Genomic DNA, 24871 nt, shown 5'->3' on the forward strand with positions numbered 1-24871 from the left:
TCAAATTTCCTAGTTTGATTTTTTTTAACTTGGTATAAAAAAGAAACTATGAGATACGCAGGGCGGCACGAAGTTCAGAATACTTGTATAATACACTCTTATCTGCAAATGGAAGATAGTCTCCAAAACAGCTGGGGGTCTCGGCACATTTCGAGGAGACATCTTTAATCACACTTAATGTGCCTTATCTGGAACCATTTTTAAGCAGAGGACTGATAACCCCGTCATGTGCCTGACTATACCGAGGGCGGATGTGAGTGAATAGCGAAACTCACTCCGGTTTGGTGCAGTTTGTGCCAGAGTGAAAGTTGTGAAAGTAGAGATGATCACATAACCTCTGTGTGTTGGCTGAGATGGACAGATGTCATAGACAAACATGCAGTGTCCCCACCTGAGCAGGAAGGAAGTTTAGAGAGAATATCACGTGTATGAAAACTAAAAACAAATGAAAAGAATTTCTGCCTCTTTACGTTTTCTTCCCCCTGAAGCTTGCTATAAAAATAACACCCATCTCCCTACACTCGTGGTTTGAAATGCAAAGTTTACAGTTTTTACTCAGCCTCCCCCAAGGTCTGCATAGTCTATCCTAATCTTTTTTAATGTGTCAAAATGCCTTTCTTGAGGAGTCTCTGTGAGATTTCACGCTCACTGTAAGTTGTTTGCAACGTCGGTTTGAATCACAGCGAAAGGGAAAAACTTTTTCCAAACCGTTGTGTGCGGTTTGTTGTGTTTGCCGACGACAAAGGGGAGAATATGACAGTGACAGCCTGCCGTTGTTGCTAAACGTACGCGTGTGCTGAGGTGTGAGCAGTTTGTCTTTCAGCCTCATGCGGTCATGTTCATAGGCTGCCATCTGCCATATACTCACATGGGAATAAAATGTGCCATCGTTACACAGAGATTCTAGAGAGCATCACTTGTTAACCCTGTCATGGCTTTGAACCCCCTGCACTGTTGAATCAGTATGCCTGTGCTTTTGCTCCATCAAGTCATACTTCTCAAAGCTACCAGGATTATTATTGTATGATTGATGTATTAGTGTATGCATTCTTATATTATTATATGTATCATATACATGGTGACCTCTATATGGGCATATCGGGCTTGTTTGTGGTTATATCTGATTCATAGCGACGTGCCCGTGGTCCTGGGTGTATGGCTGTATCGGATTTGTTTATGGTTATGTCTGAGGGAGAGTGGCGTGGCTGTGGCGTGGTCCGCCCGCCAGACGAATCTAGCACTGGATCTACACTAGTATCTTACCAGAATGCACATGGGCTTCGGAGAGGTTTAGCTGTATGAACAAATATTTTACTGGTCTGTGTGGGTCAGATTGTGCATCTCGATGACATCACAGTAGAACCTTGGGTACAGGCTTTAGTTCCAACATATATATATTTTTTAATTAAAGCTAGGGAGCGGTTTCTACAGCTGTTGCATATGTACAGAATAGACATGCCCATTTTTTTTATTTTTTTTTACATATACATACATACGTACACATACATACACACATGCATGACAGACAGTAACAATAACACGTCAGTGTAATGTGGCTATAGGTGGGTACTTTAGAAAAGAAAAAGATTAATAGCCAATACCCATATACATAAAACACAATACAAAAACAAAATACAAAATATAACAAAAAGACAAAAACAAAGACACCCCTAAAGACTAAAAACCCTGAGATCCAGAATGGGGCAGCGACTACAGAGTATATTGGTCATCATTTAGCAGCAGTGTTGTAGCAGGCGATTTATCCCAGATGTTGTATGAAGGGTTTGCCATATCAAATCGAACAAATCAGTTTGGTCTAGTTTCAAGTATCGCATCCTCTCCACCTCCAACGTATTTATCAGGTCAGCTAGCCACATTTTCCATAGCAGTAGTATACACTTTTTAGCAGACATGACATGAGGCAGAAATTAAGAAAACGTCTGTAGTTCCAACATACTATTGGTCCAACTGTCATTGGTCCCACAAACCCTAACCTAAGCCTAACGGCGAGCACGGAGCAGTGCATGTTCCACTGCTTGTCCGACCATTGTTTCCACATGTCAGACCTTTGGTGTGTCGGATCTGCGTGTGCATCCTAGAATCTTATGGCTTCTTATTAAGCTTATGCTTTGTTGCACGATGAATGGCAAAAATAACCATACTTGTGACCTTGTAGATCAGCCAATTTCACTTTCTTTTCTTTTTCATTTCAATTGAAATGCAATTTTTTTAAATGTTATTTTTCAACTTTTGAAAAAAAATCCCACCATTTGTGTGGCTTGTAGGAAAGTATTGTCATTCACAGCATCCTTCAATATGGTTATGTTCGCACGGATGTCCCTGTATCACCAACAGCCGGCATGTTGCTTTTCAGAGCTGTATAAATACTGCCATCTCACTTCACAGCAGTGTCACATAGTGTATAGTATGCCCCCGGGGAGCCAATGGATTCAGGGATGATGTGATCAAAAGCAACATCTTGCTTTTGAAAACAGGGGGTTGGGGGGGGGGGAGTGGCAAACATACAGTACAGTACATCATTAATGTAAAGGGGCAGTGACCAGTGCTGTAGCTCAGACCAAGATATGATACATGCAGCTCTCGGACTCCCACATTGGTTGGCTCCTCTTTAGATGTTCCCTAATGGAACCATTCTGTCGATTGCCATTGATCTTTTTTTTGTGTGTTTTTTTTGTATTGATACAATACACCACATTTATCCTACATAAACTCCTTCGGTTGCCACTGATATAGCTTATTTATTTATTTTTGCTTTGTTACCATAATAGGAACTGAATTCAGGAAGTCTTTCTGACATTCATGCCAGGTTTATCATTTAAAAGCCTCCATCACTTTTGACATTCTGAGGTCATTCTGTTTCCTTGCTTCAACTGGTGTCATATGTTTCCTGCGATATCAACATTGAGCATACAGGAATGAGCTCTAATTTCACCAATAGTTATATTACTCAGGAGAGTCAGAGCCACATATCTACTATAACAGGGGTTGCCAAATTATTTTTAAATTTCCCCAGAGTTTCCCCAGAGTATAGGCTATGCTATTGCATAGCCTATACTTTCCTTAAAGGAGCATTCAGTGATTTTGGGTGATTTGGAAAAAACCCCGGTCCGCCCCGGTAACAAGATGTGCACATGCATGCACTACAGTGGGGGGACACGCAACAGGCCAACAGCACGCACACCAAGGCCCGCCTCCGCTCGGTCATGATTGGCGGAAGGCCCCTCTCTATCCTGATTGGATGAAGGCTGGGCCACCTAGCCAAAAACGAAACCTACGTTTTTTTACCCCAGGGGTTAACTGGGGACAGGGAGGAACTCCTTATATGATCAGCACACTCTATAGTAGGGAGGATTATCACAACAAAACAAAAAAAGAACTGATATTTGAATTAAGTGAAATCACTGAATATACCTTTAATGATTATATCTGGTTTCAGTATTTGTTTATGATGTATTTTCTCTATTATTAAGGTAGCGGTCAATTTGTATTGGGGGTGGGGGGGTTGGACGGGGGTCATGAGACATGAGACATGGCCAAAGCATTTCCGGTGGTCCCCAGCCAAAAACGTTGAGAACCCCTGCACTAGAAGATGGCATTATATGATGATTGGTGACTATCTCTGGAACGGTGTATTATATAACTTGATTCCTTACACTTTGTGTGCCCACACAACACTTTTTTTTTTTTAAACCAGGGTGCCCACGTTTTACATTATCGTAGAATTTGCGTGTGGAAGTACTCATCAAGACACAAACAGAATTTATTTTATTGAATTAATCAAATTAAATAAACAGTGTTTAACGATAAAACACATTCTGTGTAGATCATTCCAGTGCTGCATAAAACATTAAAACTGTTTACACAGTTCTCAGGTCTGGAAATTGTATCCCATATATCAGTTCCTTCACCTAAGAAAGGACTGGATTCATACACTTTAATCTAATTGGTGGAAAATGTACCATGACGGTGTAATTATTTTGAGGGGCCTATTTGCATTTCCAGTGCTCTGCTAAGTAAATGTTACTGCAGGTTTTAAGGCCTTAAAGATAAATTAATAATCTGGACTACTTAAAAACCATGAAACATTTAAATTGAGTAATTTTACTTCCTAAAGGGCATGGCTGAGATTGTTCCACACATTCTGTATGCAGACACACTTCTTTATATATTTATTTAGCAATAATCACTGAGACAGAAATCTGAGTTAGTTGGAGCATAGAATATTCTAGAGGCTGTTTTATGGTGTTTTTATTTGTTTGTCTCTTTGTTTTGTTGCTGTTTTTACAGATAACTGTTATCAACACTTATTCACACACACACATGCACGTGCGGTGTGTGCGCGCGCGCACACACACACACACACACACACACACACACACACACACACACACACACACACCTACTACCACCAACACTTTTGATTTGATTTACTTTAACATGATGAATGGATCACCATCGATGCGATTACACCATATTTTCTATTTCCCCATCCCAAGGAAATGCCAATGCAGTGTAGATAGACTAGACTAGAGCATGTATGGCATCTCTGCAATGATCAGCTGTTAAGGGAAATCAATTGCAAATACTTTGACCCAATTTAGGGAGACATCTTATCACGGCAACTTTCAAAGGGTCTAAAGAGTGCTGCAAAATTAATATTTTGACTCTGATTTTTTCCCCTTTAGGCAATAACCTAATAAGACCAGCCAAGGTTAATGATAGCACCCATTTTAGTCTGGTTGGAAGTCTGACACCGATAATCAGTGTAAAACAGTTCATATGTAGAGGACAGAAGCCCCTAAGACAGGACAAATATATCATGTTTCTATATGTTTTCATCTGTGGCCTATACAGTACATCAACTATTACAGCTAGATCGGAGCAGGTAGTGGTGGTGTTAGAGTGAGGATCCCAGCACGGAGCTCCTGTAATGTTGGTCTACGACAGCCTCTTCTTCCCAGGAACACCAGGCACTACAAATCTCTGTGATTTAACATCTTCCCCGTACATGCAGCTAGAGTCAGCACAAGTGTCATGTGCCATTGCCAATCTGCTGTCACAGCGTCCTCTACCATACAATTTATCCCTTCCCTCCCCGCTTTATTAGCTCTGGTTTATGGCCGGCCACGGTCGGGACAGCGCACAGCCTCCGCTGTTGAGGTAGCCTTGTAATTGACTCTGAGGAGGCCGGCTGGATAATTACTCGACTGTAAACCGCACTATCAATAAATGGCTCTGGAATCAAAGTGCCGCACTTCCACTGCTCACCGGGACTGTGCTGCTCAACTTATCTCGTTTAATCCTGTTTACTGCAGAAATGCTTTTCAGTACTGCTTTACAACATTTTCTGAAATGAAATTCAACAAATTAGTGGTTAGGTTCTTAATAGAAATTGTACTGTAGTTGTGGACAGTGATGGCTGTCAAATTTAGCAATGTGCATTTGCACACTGATTGATAACTATTATATTTGTGAGATGTGTGACTATAAGCAGTAGGATAAGTACCACCTAGGGCCCCCTTGAAAATCTCAAGCGTTTGCAGCCCACCCATCTGACCACAGTTGTAAGTGGCCAGATGGGTTGGTTCCTCCACAACCGAATGATCAATCAATTGATTGTGTATTTGTGTTCCTGCTTGGATTAATACACTTTACAAGTTTCTATTTATCACGTTTTATAGGAAACACTTCTTAGTGCTCCCTTGAATGTCTGCCTATTATCACCAAATGTTCACCTACTGTATTATGACATACCCAGAATAGGGTCGCTAGTGTTCATGTGGTTAAATCTGCTTCTGTTTCATTGTTCTTACCCAGAACTCCGTTGGCCCACCACCACCAGCCAGTCCCAACCCCAATGCTCCGGTGACAGGCTACAAACGTATGGTCATTCCCAACCAGCCGCCTCTCACTGCCACCAAGAAATCTACACCCAAGCCCCAGGCCCCCGGGGGGGGCTACTCCGCCAGCCCTGTGGCCAAGCCCCAGTTCCAGACCGCTCCTCAGCCAGTCGCCGCCTCCTACGCCACGGCCTCCACTCCGAGCCAGCCCACCTTCAATGTTCAGGTGCGGGCCGCCCAGCCGGGGCCTCAGCACCAGCAGGCCCCCGGGAACCAGGTGCCTCACCGTGGCGGCACGCAGGTGCAGTACATGCCCGCCCAGCCCAAAGGCCCTGACTTTGCCTATGGACCACCGCAGCCAGGCTTTTCCCCCATGGGCCCTGCCGCCTACCAAGATCAGCATTATCCCGGTGCAACCCTTGCAGGTGGCCTTGGCGGCTGGGTACCTGAGCCCGCCCCAGGATACCAGCCTCCAGCTCCCAAGAAAACCTACATCACAGATCCTCCACCAAGTCTGGCTCCTTACATGGCCGGCCCCATTATTCCACCCAAGGTAAGAGCAGCCCTCATTAGAGGAGCACACAAGACCACACATGTAATCAGCTGATACATAATCTTTGTCACTCTAGTAGTATTTCCAGATGACAGTTAAATATCTATTTGACATTAGAACAGACACTGATTTTCTCCAACTGGCTCTACCTGTGTTTCGTCATGCATAAATGCATCATCTATCTAGAATACATTAAACCATGTGTTCTGAGACTCTTCTGGCTCAGAAGGCTAAGGCACAAACAATGACGGTGTCACAGGTTCACATCTGGCATGACATTCTGGTTGTCTCTTGTGCTTTTCCTGCTATTCTGCTAACACAGAACTGCTTAAGAAAATTTATTTTAAAACAAAAGAGACCAAGGTGGTATGATGCACAACATGAACACACGTGTGTGCGGGTGCGTGCGGGTGGGTGTGTGTGTTTGATGGACTAATTGAATACAGTAGGCACGTATTTGTTTGTTTTAATTGCTTGCGATGGCAATGCAACAGGGAGCTGCGACTGGCCTTCGTTGAAATGCTCAGAATAAACAGTTGTTTTAACCTTTATGAATTTTTAACAGGTCTTTTCTATAGGGGTTTACACCATCTGATTTCATTTGTCTCATGAAAGCCAGTTTGTATTCTGTGCATCCATCCTCTTCATACAATACCTCGCATAGAGACATGACACAGCTCCCCATTCATTTCCGAAAGCAGAGTCGAGTGCATTCACCAAAAGATTTTAAATTATTTTTTCATGTTTTCATGCTCTAGATGCAATGTACTGTAGGACTCTTAACATGGATGGAAACTCATTCACTCATCACCAGAAAACAGTTTGATGAAATCCTATATGACCTCTAAGCTACGGTACAGCAGTGTATTTCCATGTTTTACCTCACACAAAGATATCATTTTAGAATGCTGAATATATGAACTGATGTGAGCTGGAATTAGGAGTGCAATAGTTAATAAATTATCTATTTTTGTTGGAGAAAATGAAATTTCAGATCTACAAGTTCACAAAATGTGACAGTGTGAGCGATGCATCAAGGCTATCCAACGTTGAAGCTGCCACTACCTACTGGCGAAATGTGGAATTGCAGCACTTTCACTGAGATGGACGGACGTTCATGACGTCATGTGCGTCATGAACGTCCTCAAATTTGAGGTCCGGGCTAGGCTAGGCTAAACTTCCGCTCGTTCGAGCCATTGAGTTATAATTGTACTTCCGGCAGTCTTCCGGGTGCTTCAAAACGCCACAGGGCTAACGCTCCGTTTCGGTCTCTATCCTTGTATTACTCTATGCGATGCATTGTGTGCTTTTAAACTGTTTTTACTATTTGTTGTTTGGCGCCGTTGAACGGAAAAGTATCGGATTCTAAAACATTCTTCTACATCCTGACAGTTTTCTGAAAAAGCTATGTTTCTATGTCAGTCGTTCTTCAATTTTTCAAAAATAGCAGACCTACAAGCTCGTAGCGCGCCACTCGGTGGCGCGCTATGAGCTTGTAGATCTATTTTTCAATAGCTAAAGCATAACATAATGCCAACACCAAAAGGGGTTCCCGCCCAAAATGGGTTAAGTGATTATCTAGACTAATTTATATTGAATTGTAAAAATGTATTCAATTATTTTGTACATTTGCCATAAAACTGTTAAAAACAAAACAATAACACAATTGCTATAAAAAGAATCAAGATTATATGATGACAAAGAAAATAATTGATAGTCATCTATGAAATATGGGTTTAAAAAGTCCCAGTGTTGGACGGAGAGAGGCAGCTTGACTTGACACTGAGAGAATCCTCATCTTCAAGTTTAGAGCCTTGTAGTACAAACCAGAATATTTCATATATTTCTGGCTGCGCTTAGATCGCCAGGAGATCATGGAGCATACTGTTTACAGTTGCCGTCAAATGGATAAAAATGGAACAGTAGTCCCTGTGTAGTTAATTTATAGGATGTTGTTTTTTATGTATGTCAGACAGGCCTGCTCACTGAAGGTTCCTCTTAAATAAAGTTTGTATTTCAAAGAATTTTGAAAACTGTGAAGAATTGCCCAATTCTAATACTGAATAATGACATTTCCTCTAATACTCGTAGCTGAAAATGAACAGATTGCAAAAATGAGAATGAATGTGGACTAGAAGGACCACATTATGCATTCTTTATGAAACAATTAATCCTACTGTAACAATAGCCCTGGAAAGCACCCATTAGGAGTAGTACTTATGGGAGTTGAACAGCATGCTCTCCCAACATCCTTCCATATGGTTGGCAGCCTCCACGTGATATGGACACTACGCATACAAAATGTATACTGTTCATATCACAAGGTATTATCACACTTAGCACAGCCCATTGTTTGTTAAACAATTTCCACTGGAGATGCATACTGGAGGTTCATAGGTCGAGTTTATTCTAGTCCCAGTTTACTGTATACGTCAGTGGGAAATTAATTGGACAAGATTAAAGTAAATGTGGCCATGATGATGGTCTGCGGATAACGGTATTAAGTGTGCATGCAGTAATTGATAGCACAACCATAATGTATTTTTTTTCCTAATAACCAGACAAACATTGCAGTACGTGGGTCTTCAGCAAACATCACAGAGGAGAATGTGGAACGTTTAGAGAGGGCTGTTGGAGTTCACAAATAATCACACCATAAGGAAAGAACATTCATCAATTCCTGTTTTTCCTCTAGTTGAAGTTAGACTTCAGTAGATGAGTCTAGCGCATGCACTATGCACGATTGATTTTCATGAATAATTTCAGATTTGAGAAATTTCTCTTGGCAAATAGGTTTGTTGAGCATTACAGTCAATACAGCTTGGCGGAAAAACAAACACGGCTGTTGTCTGGGTGGTGAGCATCGGCAGTGATTCACTAGCTATTGGGAATGTTAAATCAGACGGTGTTACCCCGAGGAGGAACAAACACATGAAATAGTAACTAATGATCGCTTCAACAAGACATTGGCTTTCTGTCTGTGCCTTTCAGTGCTCCTACCAGGCCATTTCATTCAGCATTCATACAACAAAGGAACACATGGTTTTAATCAATGCTTAGGAGAGAAACTGTTTCATAATGTCATCTACGATAAAATCATCACATCATATTTCATCTTTGCAATACTCTTGACATGAATTATTTTATTTTTTTACAATGACTTTTATTTCCAGTGGCAGAGGTTGTGCGGTATTTAAATATATCTCAGCTTCTTAGCCGTTTGTTTATTTAAATTGCACTAGTACTGTACCCTATTTAGAGTTTGGAGGATGCTCGTTTTGAAGGGGGGCATCATGGGGGCATCATTACACCAAGCTTTGATCTGCAGAAGTAAGACGAGTGGCATATTGTTCCGAACACTTTCATTATGCCAAGGCTGAAACAACAACCAGTCTGTTAGTCAGAGCACAGCGTGACGTCCTTCACACAGCGAAGCAAGGCCTTCATACAGTAGATCATGTACAGCAGGTCACTTCGTAGTGTACCTGTGGAGAATTACAAAATGCTGCCGTTGCTGAAAATAGAGTAGGCCAATTCCGCCGAGACGGACGTTCTAATCTCACTGCGTTCTGCCACTCTACAATCTCTGGAAAGTGTGAGAGCCCCTTGAGTTTTCTTTAATTCAAGGATTTTATGCCGATTCAAAATACAAACTGGGCCTCTTAGCCTCTGGGAATAGCTCATCAAGGACTGTATTTTACTAAATACAAATTAGCTTGAACATTGCAGCTACACCAAAAAAATAAAACATACAAATAAAAACCCTAATTATATTTGTTCAAAAAACAAACATCTACATGTTGCTTGAAAAGCAAGTCCCAGCATGATGCATTATTACCAAAACAAAAGGTGGCGTTTAATAGATTTGCGAAGATCTCTTTGATTTCAGATAAAAGCACATTTCTAATTTTGTAGATGTATTCTGTACAGTACTATATATTTGTGTTTCTTTCCCAAGGATATCATGCAGATTCCTGGCTGGATGCCAACCTCCCAGTCCCCACTGCCCCACCCCCTTTACTTTATGTTTGTGTTTCTAAATTATGTACTGTATGAATACTCACAATTCCTAAGCACACATCCAAACAGATAATATGCTGTAAGTGTAAGTGACCCTAATGCTTCTAAATCTTAAAAGTTGATCATCGGTTCCTCCATTTGTCCTGTATGCTTGAAGCTCTTTCATGCACACATGCCAAAAATAGACCACAGACACTGTAAAAGCCAGATTAGAGTGAGAGAAAAATCTGTCATCTTTTGCCTTTATCGTCGGCAATCTGGTTGACCCGATGTGGTGACAATGGCGTAACCTTTCACACATGGTGTCAAATCGACTTACCAGAATTGGGTTGTGTCTCTCTTAATCTGTTGTGTAAATAAACCAAAACACTAGGCAATTAAAACGGGATGCTTTACAGATTCCTCATAATTATGAACCCAGTCACTCAGCGTTAATCATAGTTTTATGTAATGCCCGGGACCTTCTCTGCAGGGGGTCTGTGACTTTGATTGAAGACTTTATTACAGAGATCATTTCACATAATTGAGAGTATTCATGGAAGGGCAGCGTCATTAGAAGTCTGACATGAACTCTGTGGAATAAGGCTGTGAACCACACGGCCTCTGATTGGCTTAGAGGCCCTGCTCCCTCCTTGCTGGCTCCTCCAAAAAGAGCAGATATACCAGCTAACAACGTGGCACGTTGTGAACTGTTGTTAGCTTGTAGATCTGTTCTTTTTGGCAAGCTACACCAACGTGCTACAAAGTATAAATTAGGCTTTACTCGAGACGTAAAGTGAAGGTGTAAGTGGAGCTATTCACATCAACAGGCATCAAGGACACTTAATTACCCAAATCCACCACTGTTTGATCTCTATTGTAGGAGAAAAGAAAATTAACAGATTTCATGGCTGCCGGTTAATATAGCAATTTTCACGAGTCCTTCTCCCGAAAATTGGAGCCAGGCTAAGCTGGATGATGACTTCTGTTATTTCTGAGCTTGAGTGACATTTGACAGTGGGGATTATTTTGAACTGCTCAATCCCTGCAGCTGGTTAAAGCCCGCTGGAAGGTCAATGATGGTTTCAACTGTCAAACATGTTTAAATGTTTTGACGCGTATCTCAGTTGAAGGGCTTTTTTCCCCTCCCCTTTGTGACCTATGCGGGGACATTTACATATGGTGCTGACAGAATCGGTCCAAAATAGTTTTTGACCCATCTTGGACCCTTGGTCAATGATGTGGAGCTTTGTTACTCAGAGTGGTCTTTCCAATAAAACACCTGTGAACTGAACTTCAGTCAAAAGCATATTGCTTTATGCCTATTATGATCTGAGGACTTCTTCTTTTAGTATGAAAGGTGCTGTCTCCCTATCTCTCCAACTCTTTTGTAAAAAATAAAATAAAAATAAATAAAACATTTTCATTTGGGCCACCAATTCATTGAGAGCATACCTATTTACATGCACCTCGACAGTAGGTGCAGGGCTAATAAGGCAATCATGGAAGGAGGTAGGGCCCGCACACCATTCTTAGGCAAAGGAAGTACTTTATTAACACTTTGTGTGGCCACGCAAAAGTGGGTGAAAATCACTTTCACCTAGAAAATCCATTCATTTTTTTTAATTCAGCTGACTGTGGAGACACATGCTGGAACTTTTTACAGATTTTTATAGATTCTGAGTTATTTAACTTGAACGCCCAATGCATTCTCAATGGCAATAACACAAACTTTGGCACCACGTATTAAAACAAAGAATTTTTTTTTAAAGACGTCCCCAGACGTCTTGGGCACAAGGTGTGTTAAGGACAACATTTCGATATTAAGGACAACATTTCACCAGGCTTAAACACTGGGCCCCCTGCAGCAGCAGCCAGCAGTCGGTGGGGCTCGTCTTTAGCCTGTGATCCTTCTGCTGCTGTTCAGCACCAGGCAGTAGCCACCAGGCCAGCCCCAGGAGCAGCTACCACCACCAGGCAGCAGCTAGCCTCCAGGCCAGCCCCAGGAGCAGCTACCACCACCAGGCAGCAGCTAGCCTCCAGGCAGCAGCTAACCACCAGGCCAGCCCCAGGAGCAGCCATCAACACCAGGCAGCAGCTAGCCACCAGGCAGCAGCTAACCACCAGGCCAGCCCCAGGAGCAGCCACCACCACCAGGCAGCAGCTAGCCTCCAGGCAGCAGCTAGCCTCCAGGCCAGCCCCAGGAGCAGCTACCACCAGGCAGCAGCTAGCCTCCAGGCCAGCCCCAGGAGCAGCTACCACCACCAGGCAGCAGCTAGCCTCCAGGCCAGCCCCAGGAGCAGCTACCACCACCAGGAAGCAGCTAGCCTCCAGGCAGCAGCTAGCCTCCAGGCCAGCCCCAGGAGCAGCCACCACCACCACCAGGAAGCAGCTAGCCTCCAGGCCAGCCCCAGGAGCAGCCACCACCAGGAAGCAGCTAGCCTCCAGGCCAGCCCCAGGAGCAGCCACCACCACCACCAGGAAGCAGCTAGCCTCCAGGCCAGCCCCAGGAGCAGCCACCACCACCAGGCCGCAGCTAGCCTCCAGGAGCAGCCACCACCACCAGGCCGCAGCTAGCCACCAGGCCAGCCCCAGGAGCAGCCACCACCACCAGGCCGCAGCTAGCCACCAGGCCAGCCCCAGGAGCAGCCATCAACACCAGGCCGCAGCTAGCCACCAGGCCAGCCCCAGGAGCAGCCACCACCACCAGGCAGCAGCTAGCCTCCAGGCCAGCCCCAGGAGCAGCTACCAGCACCAGGCAGCAGCTAGCCTCCAGGCCAGCCCCAGGAGCAGCTACCAGCACCAGGCAGCAGCTAGCCTCCAGGCCAGCCCCAGGAGCAGCCATCAACACCAGGCAGCAGCTAGCCTCCAGGCCAGCCCCAGGAGCAGCCCCAGGAGATGGCCATGACAAGGACATGGAGGAGCTGAAAGCATCAGTGGAAATGATGTCTGCAAATGTGGAAACAGAGCTGATGGGTGAGGTGAAGCAGCTCAAAAGACAAAATATGGAACAAGAGAATTGTTTCCCTGGAAAATCGATTGGACAGTCTAGAGCAATACTCCAGGATGAATGATGTGATCATCTCAGGTTTGAAAGTCAAACCACAGAGCTTTCTCCAGGCGGTGAAAGGCCCTACGTCGGGTCCTGACCATGAAAGGACAACCGAGGAACACGTAAAATCATTCCTCTGTGGTAAAAACATTGACATACCATCAGCAATACAGCAATACCATCCATAATCATTCGATTTGCAAACAGAAAAACATAAAGTAAATCTGCTGAAACAGTGTAAAAACTTAAAGGGGATCAAAGATATATATATAAACGAGCATCTCACCAAATAAAATGCTGACATAGTCAGACAAGCAAGGGCTCTCAGAAAACAAGGCAAAATTCAGTCCACTTGGACTGCCAGTTTTAAGGTCTTTGTTAAACCAATGGGTGCAGCGGAGAATTCCTACGGGGTATGCATCAATAGCATTGACCAACTTGAGAAGTTTGACAAAGACCATTTAGCTGTACTGTTTCCATCAGTGCTGCTGCTCATGGGTGTGAGCTGTAGGAGATGTCATTGTAATTCAATGGGTACAAAAATATATACTATACTATGAATGTATTTGAGCATGACATTGACCCTGAGGGCAATTTCTTTAATAATATAAGTAATAATTGTGATTACTATACTGAGGAGAAGTTCAACAAGTGCATTAAGCAAGATCAAGGACTATCAATTATTCATTTTAATAGTAGAAGCCTATATGCCAACTTTGGAAAAATTGAAAAATACTTGACGATACTTGAGACGTGGCTCAACCCTGAGAAGGGTCTGGATAACATAGAGCTGTATGGATATGAACTGAACTATAGGAACAGGGTGAACAAAGGGGGAGGGGGTGTGGCTTTGTACATAGACAGAAACCTTAGATACAAGATAGTAGAAAGTATGTCAACTATTATTAATTATGTAATGGAATGTATAACCATAGAAATTTGCATGGGTACAAATTACAAAAAGAAATGTCATTGTCAGTTGCTTATACAGAACTCCAGGGTCAAACATTGACATATTCACAGATGTCATGGAGATAATGTTTGCTAAAATAGATCAGAAGGTACATTTTATGTGTGGTGATAGCTTAAAAGGACTAATGAGTTTATTGATGCAATGCTAACTATGAGCCTTTTTCCAACTATCACTAAGCATCACTCTATAGCATTCATGATCACATTGCCATGAAGGAGTCATGAATGTAAAATGTTGTTTATAAATCAAATCTTTTCTCCAGGAACTATGTTTTGGCTAGACTTTTCAAATCAATAAGCTCTTTCAACTACATTAAAACACAATGTACTACGTAAATACTGTATGACAAATAATTAAAGCAAAGTCTCAAGCAAGTTTCAAGTCCAATTACCCCCATAGCGGGTTAATGGGTGTAACCTAAAACATAGAAAGTACCATACTGTAGATATGTACAGCATATGCTGCATTGCTGAACAGCATTGGCTGCTGCTCTTCATTGGAAAACCACACCTACTTCTTGTGCTACTAAAAGCTCCAAATACAACCTAGTCATTACATTTTAAAAAGTCAGATGTGACTGTACATAATGTACAGTCACCTCAGGTGACTGACCTCGGACACCCCTACTCTCAGGACCTGTGTGAGGTCTGTTATCGAGTGTAGGTTCACCAGCAGCTCCTATACAGCTACGGTATAGATTACTCAACAGATTGGTTACCTCGTGCAGGGTTACAAGAGGATACTAACAGCCAGAGCTTGGGGCAACTTGTGGTGTGTCACGAGAACAGCCTACAGCCTCCTCAATGTACGGAGTCTGTACTGACTGAATGCCAAGCATACTTAAAATGCTTGCCGTGCTAAACTGGGCTTGACAATATTCCCTCCCTATATGTATAATTAGTTTAATTACTTCTCATTACTGAAGTTGTGAAACACCCATTTCATAAAGCATGTAATGGCACTGTTAAGCTTGATTTATACTTAATTGCATGCTGGTGTCACACACCGAAAATAGCAGATCTACACGCGCACAATGCGTCACACTGTGACACATTGTAAGCTTGTAGATCGGCTATTTTCAGTCCGCAACACCCATGGCGCAACTAAGTATAACTCAGGCTTGACATGGAAGTTGGGGTTGAAGCCCAGTGATTGATGGAACTGAACGGACCCTCTTCCACTCGCTGTCCTCCCATGACCCTCAGTCCTCATGCCACATCTCATTTCTCTAACAGTAACGACAGGCCATTACACTGATTGACAGTTCATCCATATACTATACATTTATGTGCTTTTGGTATGTGTAAACCATACAAATGAGCTACAGTAGCATCTTTTACAATTTTTTTTTTTAGGAATATGACTTGACTGAACATCACCTGCATTGCCTATTTGCCTCATTTATTTATAGCATTTATTTTTCGATTTGGTCACCTATAAAATCTTATCGATCAAAATGATGTAGTAGTATACTGTATACAATGTTGACAGTACAGTATATCAATTTGTTTTCTTCCTGGTATGTCCATTATAGCTTATAAAACAGTATTGATGTATTAATGTATTGATGTTAGAAATGTGTTGAACAGGGATTCGTAAAGGTCAGTCAGTTCACAGAAGCATATTCCTGATCTGCTGCTGACCGGGAATGCGATCCGTGTAAAACTTTTCACAGGCTGTCAAAAACCCTGATTTAAACAGTTGTTTGATAGCGGAATATAATTTGACCACCCTGGCTGTTTTTACTGCAGACATCCGTAGGAACATGTCGGTCACCTTCAAATGTGTGATACAACATACCGCCAAGTCTGGATAATAACGCTATGTTACAGGGATGGCCAACTTTGACGATGGAGAGGGCCACTATATTTCCACACTCACTCCAGAGGGCCATATTGTATATTACTGTTGTAGCAAAAATAGCTGATCTACAAGCTCAAAATGTGTAACAGTAGAACTACATTATCTTATCTTACGATAAATGCACAGTCTCTGTACATCTGTAGTCTCGTGAACCGTTCGACCAACATGTCTTCAAATTTGGCAGACGACCTCAGAGAGTGCAGTGTCGAGTCCCATTTAGATAGGCGGTTGTCCAGAACCACCGATCCGACTGCCCATTGTACAAAAGGCTCTGGCCGTGGCACAAATGTGCCTATTGATTGCCATGGCAACCCCGGCCTAGGCTTGATTTGGCAAATTCCCCACACTTTTCACATATTTTCGTCAGATTGCACTCTTCAGACATTCTCCACACATTGATTCTCCACGGGCGTTTACCACTGACTGTACAAGGACTTTTCCATATCGGCACAAAAGGGACACAGACAGACAGACTGTTACAACAGGTACTCTGACAACGGGTATAACTAATAACGTGTATTGCATAACAGGGTGGGGCATTCATTCTCTATATTTAACATCATTCCCAACTTGCATCTTTCCCGAGTCGGTCGGTACTCAACAGGCACCGGTCTAATAACTCCAAATTGAACTTTAAAGTTCACATATGAATTCGGTGTGCTCCCAAGCAGTAAGGCTTTGCTGCTTTATTTTTTGTTCACCAAATACAATATGATTTGATCTCAATCACGAGAGCACAGCTGACAGTGAAGAATGCCCTATAAAGACATGTCAGCCCACATAACTGTACAAGTCACTGCAGTGACATGATTATCATTTATCACAGAGGTATGGAAGGCATGTTGACGTCTAATTAAATCCTTATCTCACCAGCGCAGGTTTTCCTAGAATTATATTTCCTAACAACACATTGTGTATTAATTACCGCACAGCCAATTATTTCACATTCTTCGTATAATCTTGAGAGCGATTTCTTTAACCCTGAATTGAAACGTCTGTGGTTAGAGAGCCATTGTTACTGTGTGCTCTTGTGGCAGCATTTGTATTTCATAGAACAATGTATTTAGGTGCACACATGCTTTGATCCTTTGATGCTTTGAATATGGCCAATCTACAAGCTCACAATGCGTCACACTACAACACGTCATGCGCTTGTAGATCTGTTATTTTTAGTGCACAACAATGACACGCAACTAAGTATAAAGCAGGCATTGGTTCGTTGGGTTTCTTTTTAAAGGTCAATGGATCCAGTGTAAGTCTTTGATCACCAAGCCAACTAGCTGCCTGTTTTCAGATGATGAAAATATAGAAAATGATGAGTCATGGATCATTCATTTAGTCTTTTATAGCACGTTTATATTTATAAAAGGAGTAGTCGGAGCATTTCGGGTAGGCTGGTGCGGTGCTTAGACAATCACTAAAGTGGGGATCATTAAAATGTATCAGACATACTGTAGCTACTTATAAAACATTGAAGAAAGGAAAACAGTAAATGTGGCAGGTCCTGGCTTATGAAAGTAACAATAACACAAAAATTGGTCAATGAGAACTGCAATGAACAAATGCTATACACAGGCATGTTTTATTTGATTTGTCAAGTTTAGACTTTATAATTACAAATTGTTCTAGTATATTTTCTGTATGTTAATAAACAGTAAAAGAGGAACTAAAAAGTCTTTGATTACCACCAGTGTTTTTTATGGTGTACTTTTGTTTTTGCATGCTCCTGAACAAGGTTCCTTTTGAAAGCCAACATAAAATGAACAGACTATGCTTTATTTATAATCTGAACAGAGGGCACAGGAAATTTGATTCATGACAATGTTTTCAATGAACTAACTGCTGACTGAACTAGTGGCAGCCAGAAAACCTTAGAATAGGTTTGTTTGTTGATACTGCCTAATCTGTTCAGAATCAGGCAGTCCAAATCTGAATTTTGGCCTATCCAGATTGGAATCACATTGGTTGTATCATGTCTTAACCACAAAATAAACACCTGGAAACTGATTTTTGTGATTAGGTGGTTTGAAATGCGATTCTAATATGATTTCTATAGAAGTGTCTGTCTGGAAACTCGGGACACTGAAGTCTGTCATACTTTGTTGTTGCTCGCCAAAAATAGATGATCTACAAGCTCACAACGTGCAACATTGCTGTTTTTGATGAGTGACACCATCGTGCGAGTATATACTGTATGCCTATGTCGTTACCACAGCAACCAATGCAGATACTGTAGGTTGACAATGCCTGAAATACACAAATCTGATCCGATAACTTGCAAATATCAGTGTGTGGACTGACGGAACTAAAGATCAGATTTGAGATACAAATGGGATTTGCTTGCAGTCTGAACAGTGCATAAATGTACTACAGCAGACACAATGACTACACCCACTGCATTCTATTTGAGAGAGGCATGCGACTTCTTCTGCTCCGTTCAGACGCTTTCATTGGCGAGAGGAGAGGAAACGGCATGCTCTGTGAGGCGATGACTGATGTGGTTGAACAGGTGCCTCCATTTAATTTAGTAGGCTACTTGTAATGCTAAACGTGTGATGTATCATTTAATAATGCACCCACTAATACGTCTATGCTTTGTTTTTTTTTTGTTTTTGGCAAGAATACATTTAACTGATGGCACACAAAGACAACATTTCAGTCAAAGACCACAGCAAAAATGTAGCCGTCTCGACGTTGGAGACGTTCGGTTACCATTTTCTTGGTGACACGTGTGCTCTAAAATCTAAGTCTAATTTTAAAGTGTAAAGTTATGATGACAGCTTTAATTGTTGTGGCCAGATGGTTTGCAGATGTAAGGGCATTCACTCCCCATGGACACTTCACACATTCTCCTCCTGTGACCACAATATCACCATGATGTTCAGCCACCGAGGTGGTTGTATATACAGTGTCTTGTGACGGCTATCAGTTGGATTAGTTAAGATTGCGCAGCTCTAAATGGATTATAACTGCCGTGTCAATAACATTGCCGTTTCAACACAATGTTCGCTGGTGTCTGTGATGGATCTGGTTACTGAATGTTTGGTTCAAGTAAAGGTCAGTGCAGCGCTCTGACTTGATCCTGGAGGTCGCTGAAGGAAACCTAGATCTCTTGCTTATGTTTCACTGTCTGATGCCATCCATCACCTAAGAAACCAGAGCCATAACCACCTTCCAGGTTGGAACCAATCCACCCTCGCAATTACCAACAAATCACAGACCATGTGAAGAATTGATATCAAATATAAATGAGACTGTCATTGATTTTGAGTTAAATTCTAAAAGTTAAAACCTAAAGCTTCTTTGGAGTCAGTTCATTTGTCAGTCATGATAGGCATGCGTAGATCAGAGTTGTTTGTCAGAGAAGCCCTAATAAATAATAAGGGCCCTCCGTCACCCACTCCTCTGACTGCAGGCCGTGGTCAGTAAATAACTGTCCCAGATCGATAAGTGCCAGTGCAGCTCAATGAGCTCTGGAGACTTTAAATGTCCAAGCAGGTTGTTTTTGTTTTCAACCTCTCCCACCTCCCTTGCCCGTTGAATTAATCCCTGCAGATTCATTTGTTTTTACCTTCTTTTTCTAATCTCTTTATTGAGAATCTGTTCTATTTATGATACTTGATCTCCCTGTTGGGTTAGTTCGATGCATCACCCGCCTCACTGCCCCAAATTCCTCATAAATCTTTGGAATCACATTGTAATTTGGATTTGCACAGCCACTTCTTTTGAGGTTTTTCACTTTCTTATGGTTTAATTCCAACTCTTGAATTTTTATTCATTGAAGGTCATATTTTTTATTTTGAAAGAAGATCTAATGCAAGAAAGGAAAATCAGAACAGTAAAGAAAAGGAAAATCCATAAAATAATTTAGTTTGGTAGATCAAAACGCACATCACTGATGCCACCTGACTGTGTTGAGGTAGACAACAAACAACCAGGCAGATATAATACCTGCTTAATAGTGGCCCCTGCTGGTTATTACGGGACATGGTTGCCTGTCAGTCAGGAGTGCTGCTCTAGCCAGGTTCCACTCTGTGTGGCCTCTCTCTGTAGAACATCTCCTGTCCACGCAACAGCTCGGGGGCCAGCCCAGCCCCGCCCACTCCTGGCTCAGACTTCATGAAACGTGTGCACTTTCGAAAGATCATCTTTGTTGTTCTTTCTTTTGTTTTGTCCCCATCAAGGAAGGATTCCTGCAACTGATTAGAGTTGTTTTGTGGGGAACAACAGGTTCCATGTGGTGGTGTTTGGTCAAGCAATAACCTTAAGGGTGTCATTCAAATGAGCCATTGTTTGGATTTGGCCGTTCATATGGGGAGGAAAAGGATATATCATGGTTTGCTTTGCGGGCCAAATTATACAGGAGATGGTCAACAGTGTGTACTACAAAAGGGAAGCGTTCTGGTGCCAGGATGGTGATTTTGGAGACTTAGACCTGTGTGAATCTTCATTATGTTCACCGCATGGGTTTAACCCATTCTGGGCAGGAACCCCTTTTGGTGTTTTAAATATTATGTTATAATGTAGCTATTGAAAAATAGCAGATCTACAAGCTCATAGCGTGCCACCGAGTGGCGCGCTACGAGCTTGTAGGTCTGCTATTTTTGAAAAATCGTGAAAATCTTTATTTCAGAAAACTGGAGGATTTAGAAGAATTCTTTTAAATTTTGAGGTCAGGCCTAAATGGTTTAAATGTAGATCTATCCTGCCGAGTGAGGAAACAGCAGGGCCGGCAAATTCATCTCTCATCCAAACCAGGGAAACCTGCATCCTCTGTAATGGAGCGTTTGGCGACATGATATAATATAATTGTGATGACATATAAAGAGAGAAGCCAAATAAGTTTTTATCTCTGTACCAACAATTTGTGCAGTCATTTGTAGTTTGCCTTCTTTCTTTTTTTTCTTCCAAGATTGCTTGTGGCACCGCTCTCTGCACTCAGTTATTTATCATATCTGTTCACAGGCGTCTGTTATGAACACATAGTTTTTACACATGCACAATTGGAGGGACATTGGACACGTCTACTATGACACAGCACAGTAAAATCTTGACTATTTCACTTTGGGAGTGTATAAATATAACCACGTGTACGGGTCACATTTGTACACTATCAGAGTTACAAATTAATAACACCAAGGATTTTACTGTGTAATGTGTATACTCTTCTCTCTACAGTCTCCGGAATTCATCCCTTTATGCAAATTCAATTTGTGCCCGAAGATTTGGGTGGCTGTGGAAAATGTCAATTATGGAATTGCTTAATTTTTAATTATCCTCCCGTGCTCTCTGTACAGTTGCTGTACAGTGGAGTGTTATTTTCTCTCTGTTTAATTGGAGCTGAAACGGCATGACCTATTTTGTTTGGGGTAAATGTATACTTCTAAATGTCTCAGAAGGTGGTTTTTGAGCTTATTTTTAGAAGGTTTGGGATCCTTGGATTCAAAACCTGTACATATGACTGGTTACTTGTTTGAAAGTCTAATCAGTAAATTAATCTGATGGATTATTATATGTATGGATTAGTCATTTAAGTAGCTGTTGTTACAATTACTGTTACGTAAATAGATCTATTCTGAGTGTCTGTACAGTAATACAGGGTTCTCCCTTTCTCTCAACGCAAAATGTTGAGGTCTAGTTTACAGTATCAAATCTAGAGAGAGAACTCAGGATAAGCAAGTGAAATTGAAAGTGATGACACAACAAAATGAGTAGACAAAATTGAAACTGGTTTGGGACACTATAACATTTATGCTGATAAATGGGTATTCTCTCCTGATTTGCTGGAGAGATAGAGGAGACTCCTGTTATTGAACATCAGAATACAGAGCTTTAACTTTTTAAAATTTTTGTTTTAGCAAAAAAAAGGGGGAAAAAAGACTTACCTTGAATAGTAGGAATTTAGTGTTATTGATCTACAAGTTCAATAGTCTCGCGTAGCCAGACAACTATTCCACAATCTCCGAATGCTACAGTATAGTCTGGAACTACACCTCCTGAAATCCAAGTAAGGAAGCTGCTATTTCCGTTCACGAAAATATATTTTAAAATATCTTTATATTTTATTTTTTTATTTCCTTTTTTGCTAAGAAATGCTATGCTTGTTTTGTTTTGATTTGATTTATTTAGAAAAGCAATCATAATAAAACATTGGTGGTATTAAACTGTATACTCTCTCTCTGGCTCTCTCTCCCACAAACACGCTGTTAAGTTACCGCGACTAAGAATACATTTCCTGTCAATAATAAGCAGTGTAAAATGTAGTTCATTGGGAGGTAAAGGGTGACGCTTTATTGTGAAGGCCCCTTCACGGCGCAGGCAGGAAATAGTGCGTTTAAACTGGGCTGCTTGGCTGCACGTTAGAGTAGACTGATTTGCTCCGGTGGTCTGGGGGGGGGTTGGGGCCCGGGCCGTCAATCTCGCCTCAGGGCCTGTGGAAGACTCTAACCGCCACTGGAGCTTTCTAAAGTTACTTGATCCTTGTGGGACATTAGCAGAGCAGAATCATCAGCGTAGAAGAACAAATCACAGTTACATACATCTGTCATATCATTCACGTACACTGAAAATAGGGCTGGGCTTGAATGCTTCCTTGTGGAACTCCTCATTCCATGATGTTTGGGTCAGATAAAACGCCATTTACCTCTACCCTTTGTCCGCGCCCCGTCAGATATGATTTGAACCATTTACATGTTGCCCTGTCTGCCCCCAGGGCCTCAAGCTTGCTCGGTAACCTACCGTGGTTCACTGTGTCGAACGCTCGCCGTAAGTCCAGCAGCACCATTCCACAAAGTTTTCCACTGTCAAACTTCTTTCCTAATTTGTTCTGTTAAATATTTTCTAAAGACAGTTTGGAGTTTATACATTAGATTGTTCCTATTTAGGTATTCATTTAGTTGATCGTTAATTATTTTCTCGAAGATTTTTGATACAGAGCTCAAAATTGACACCGGTCGGTAGTTATCGGGGTCACTTTTGGCTCCTTTTTTATACAGAGTATTTTAGCCTTTTTTAGGTCTTGTGGGAAGAGTGATATAGGGATCTATATGCTCAGCGGTTCCCAAACCTTTTTGGCCATGCACCCCCTGTTACCTCCCGACCTAGCTGATGCACCCCCTGTTACCTCCCGACCTAACTGATGCACCCCCTGTTACCTCCCGACCTAGCTGATGCACCCCCTGTTACCTCCCGACCTAACTGATGCACCCCCTGTTACCTCCCGACCTAGCTGATGCACCCCCTGTTACCTCCCGACCTAACTGATGCACCCCCTGTTACCTCCCGACCTAGCTGATGCACCCCCTGTTACCTCCCGACCTAACTGATGCACCCCCTGTTACCTCCCGACCTAACTGATGCACCCCCTGTTACCTCCCGACCTAACTGATGCACCCCCTGTTACCTCCCGAGCTAGCTGATGCACCCCCTGTTACCTCCCGACCTAACTGATGCACCCCCTGTTATCTCCCGAGCTAGCTGATGCACCCCCTGTTACCTCCCGACCTAACTGATGCACCCCCTGTTACCTCCCGACCTAACTGATGCACCCCCTGTTACCTCCCGACCTAACTGATGCACCCCCTGTTACCTCCCGACCTAACTGATGCACCCCCTGTTACCTCCCGACCTAACTGATGCACCCCCTGTTACCTCCCGAGCTAGCTGATGCACCCCCTGTTACCTCCCGACCTAACTGATGCACCCCCTGTTACCTCCCGACCTAACTGATGCACCCCCTGTTACCTCCCGACCTAACTGATGCACCCCCTGTTACCTCCCGACCTAACTGATGCACCCCCTGTTACCTCCCGAGCTAGCTGATGCACCCCCTGTTACCTCCCGACCTAGCTGATGCACCCCCTGTTACCTCCCGAGCTAGCTGATGCACCCCCTGTTACCTCCCGACCTAGCTGATGCACCCCCTGTTACCTCCCGACCTAACTGATGCACCCCCTGTTACCTCCCGACCTAACTGATGCACCCCCTGTTACCTCCCGACCTAACTGATGCACCCCCTGTTACCTCCCGACCTAACTGATGCACCCCCTGTTACCTCCCGAGCTAGCTGATGCACCCCCTGTTACCTCCCGACCTAACTGATGCACCCCCTGTTACCTCCCGACCTAGCTGATGCACCCCCTGTTACCTCCCGACCTAACTGATGCACCCCCTGTTACCTCCCGACCTAACTGATGCACCCCCTGTTACCTCCCGACCTAACTGATGCACCCCCTGTTACCTCCCGACCTAACTGATGCACCCCCTGTTACCTCCCGACCTAGCTGATGCACCCCCTGTTACCTCCCGACATAGCTGATGCACCCCCTGTTACCTCCCGACCTAGCTGATGCACCCCCTGTTACCTCCCGACCTAGCTGATGCACCCCCTGTTACCTCACGACCTAACTGATGCACCCCCTGTTACCTCCCGACCTAGCTGATGCACCCCCCACATGGAAATATAAATTGCATAAGCTATATAGAGACATATATTTCCTTTTTATCCACATATACCGTATGAACCTGAATATGGCATAATATATGCAGCATAGGCTATATTCTGCATTACT

At 42.8% G+C, this 24871-nt stretch overlaps 1 protein-coding gene across 5 annotated transcripts in view; it reads left to right on the forward strand.

Annotated features, from left to right (window-relative positions):
- lpp (LIM domain containing preferred translocation partner in lipoma) overlaps positions 1-24871 on the forward strand; it is a 194411-nt gene that overhangs the window by 115738 nt on the left and 53802 nt on the right. For all 5 annotated transcript variants that reach the window (XR_013790431.1, XM_079506186.1, XM_079506187.1 and 2 more), the window contains one exon: positions 5839-6414. Coding sequence is in view for 4 of the 5 variants with exons in the window: in XM_079506186.1 (XP_079362312.1) it covers positions 5839-6414 (576 nt within the window). In the remaining variant the exon portion in view is untranslated. The remainder of the gene's footprint in view (positions 1-5838; positions 6415-24871) is intronic.

The sequence above is a fragment of the Electrona antarctica genome (genome assembly GCF_951216825.1).
Source record: "Electrona antarctica genome assembly, chromosome: 7".
NCBI lineage: Eukaryota > Metazoa > Chordata > Actinopteri > Myctophiformes > Myctophidae > Electrona > Electrona antarctica.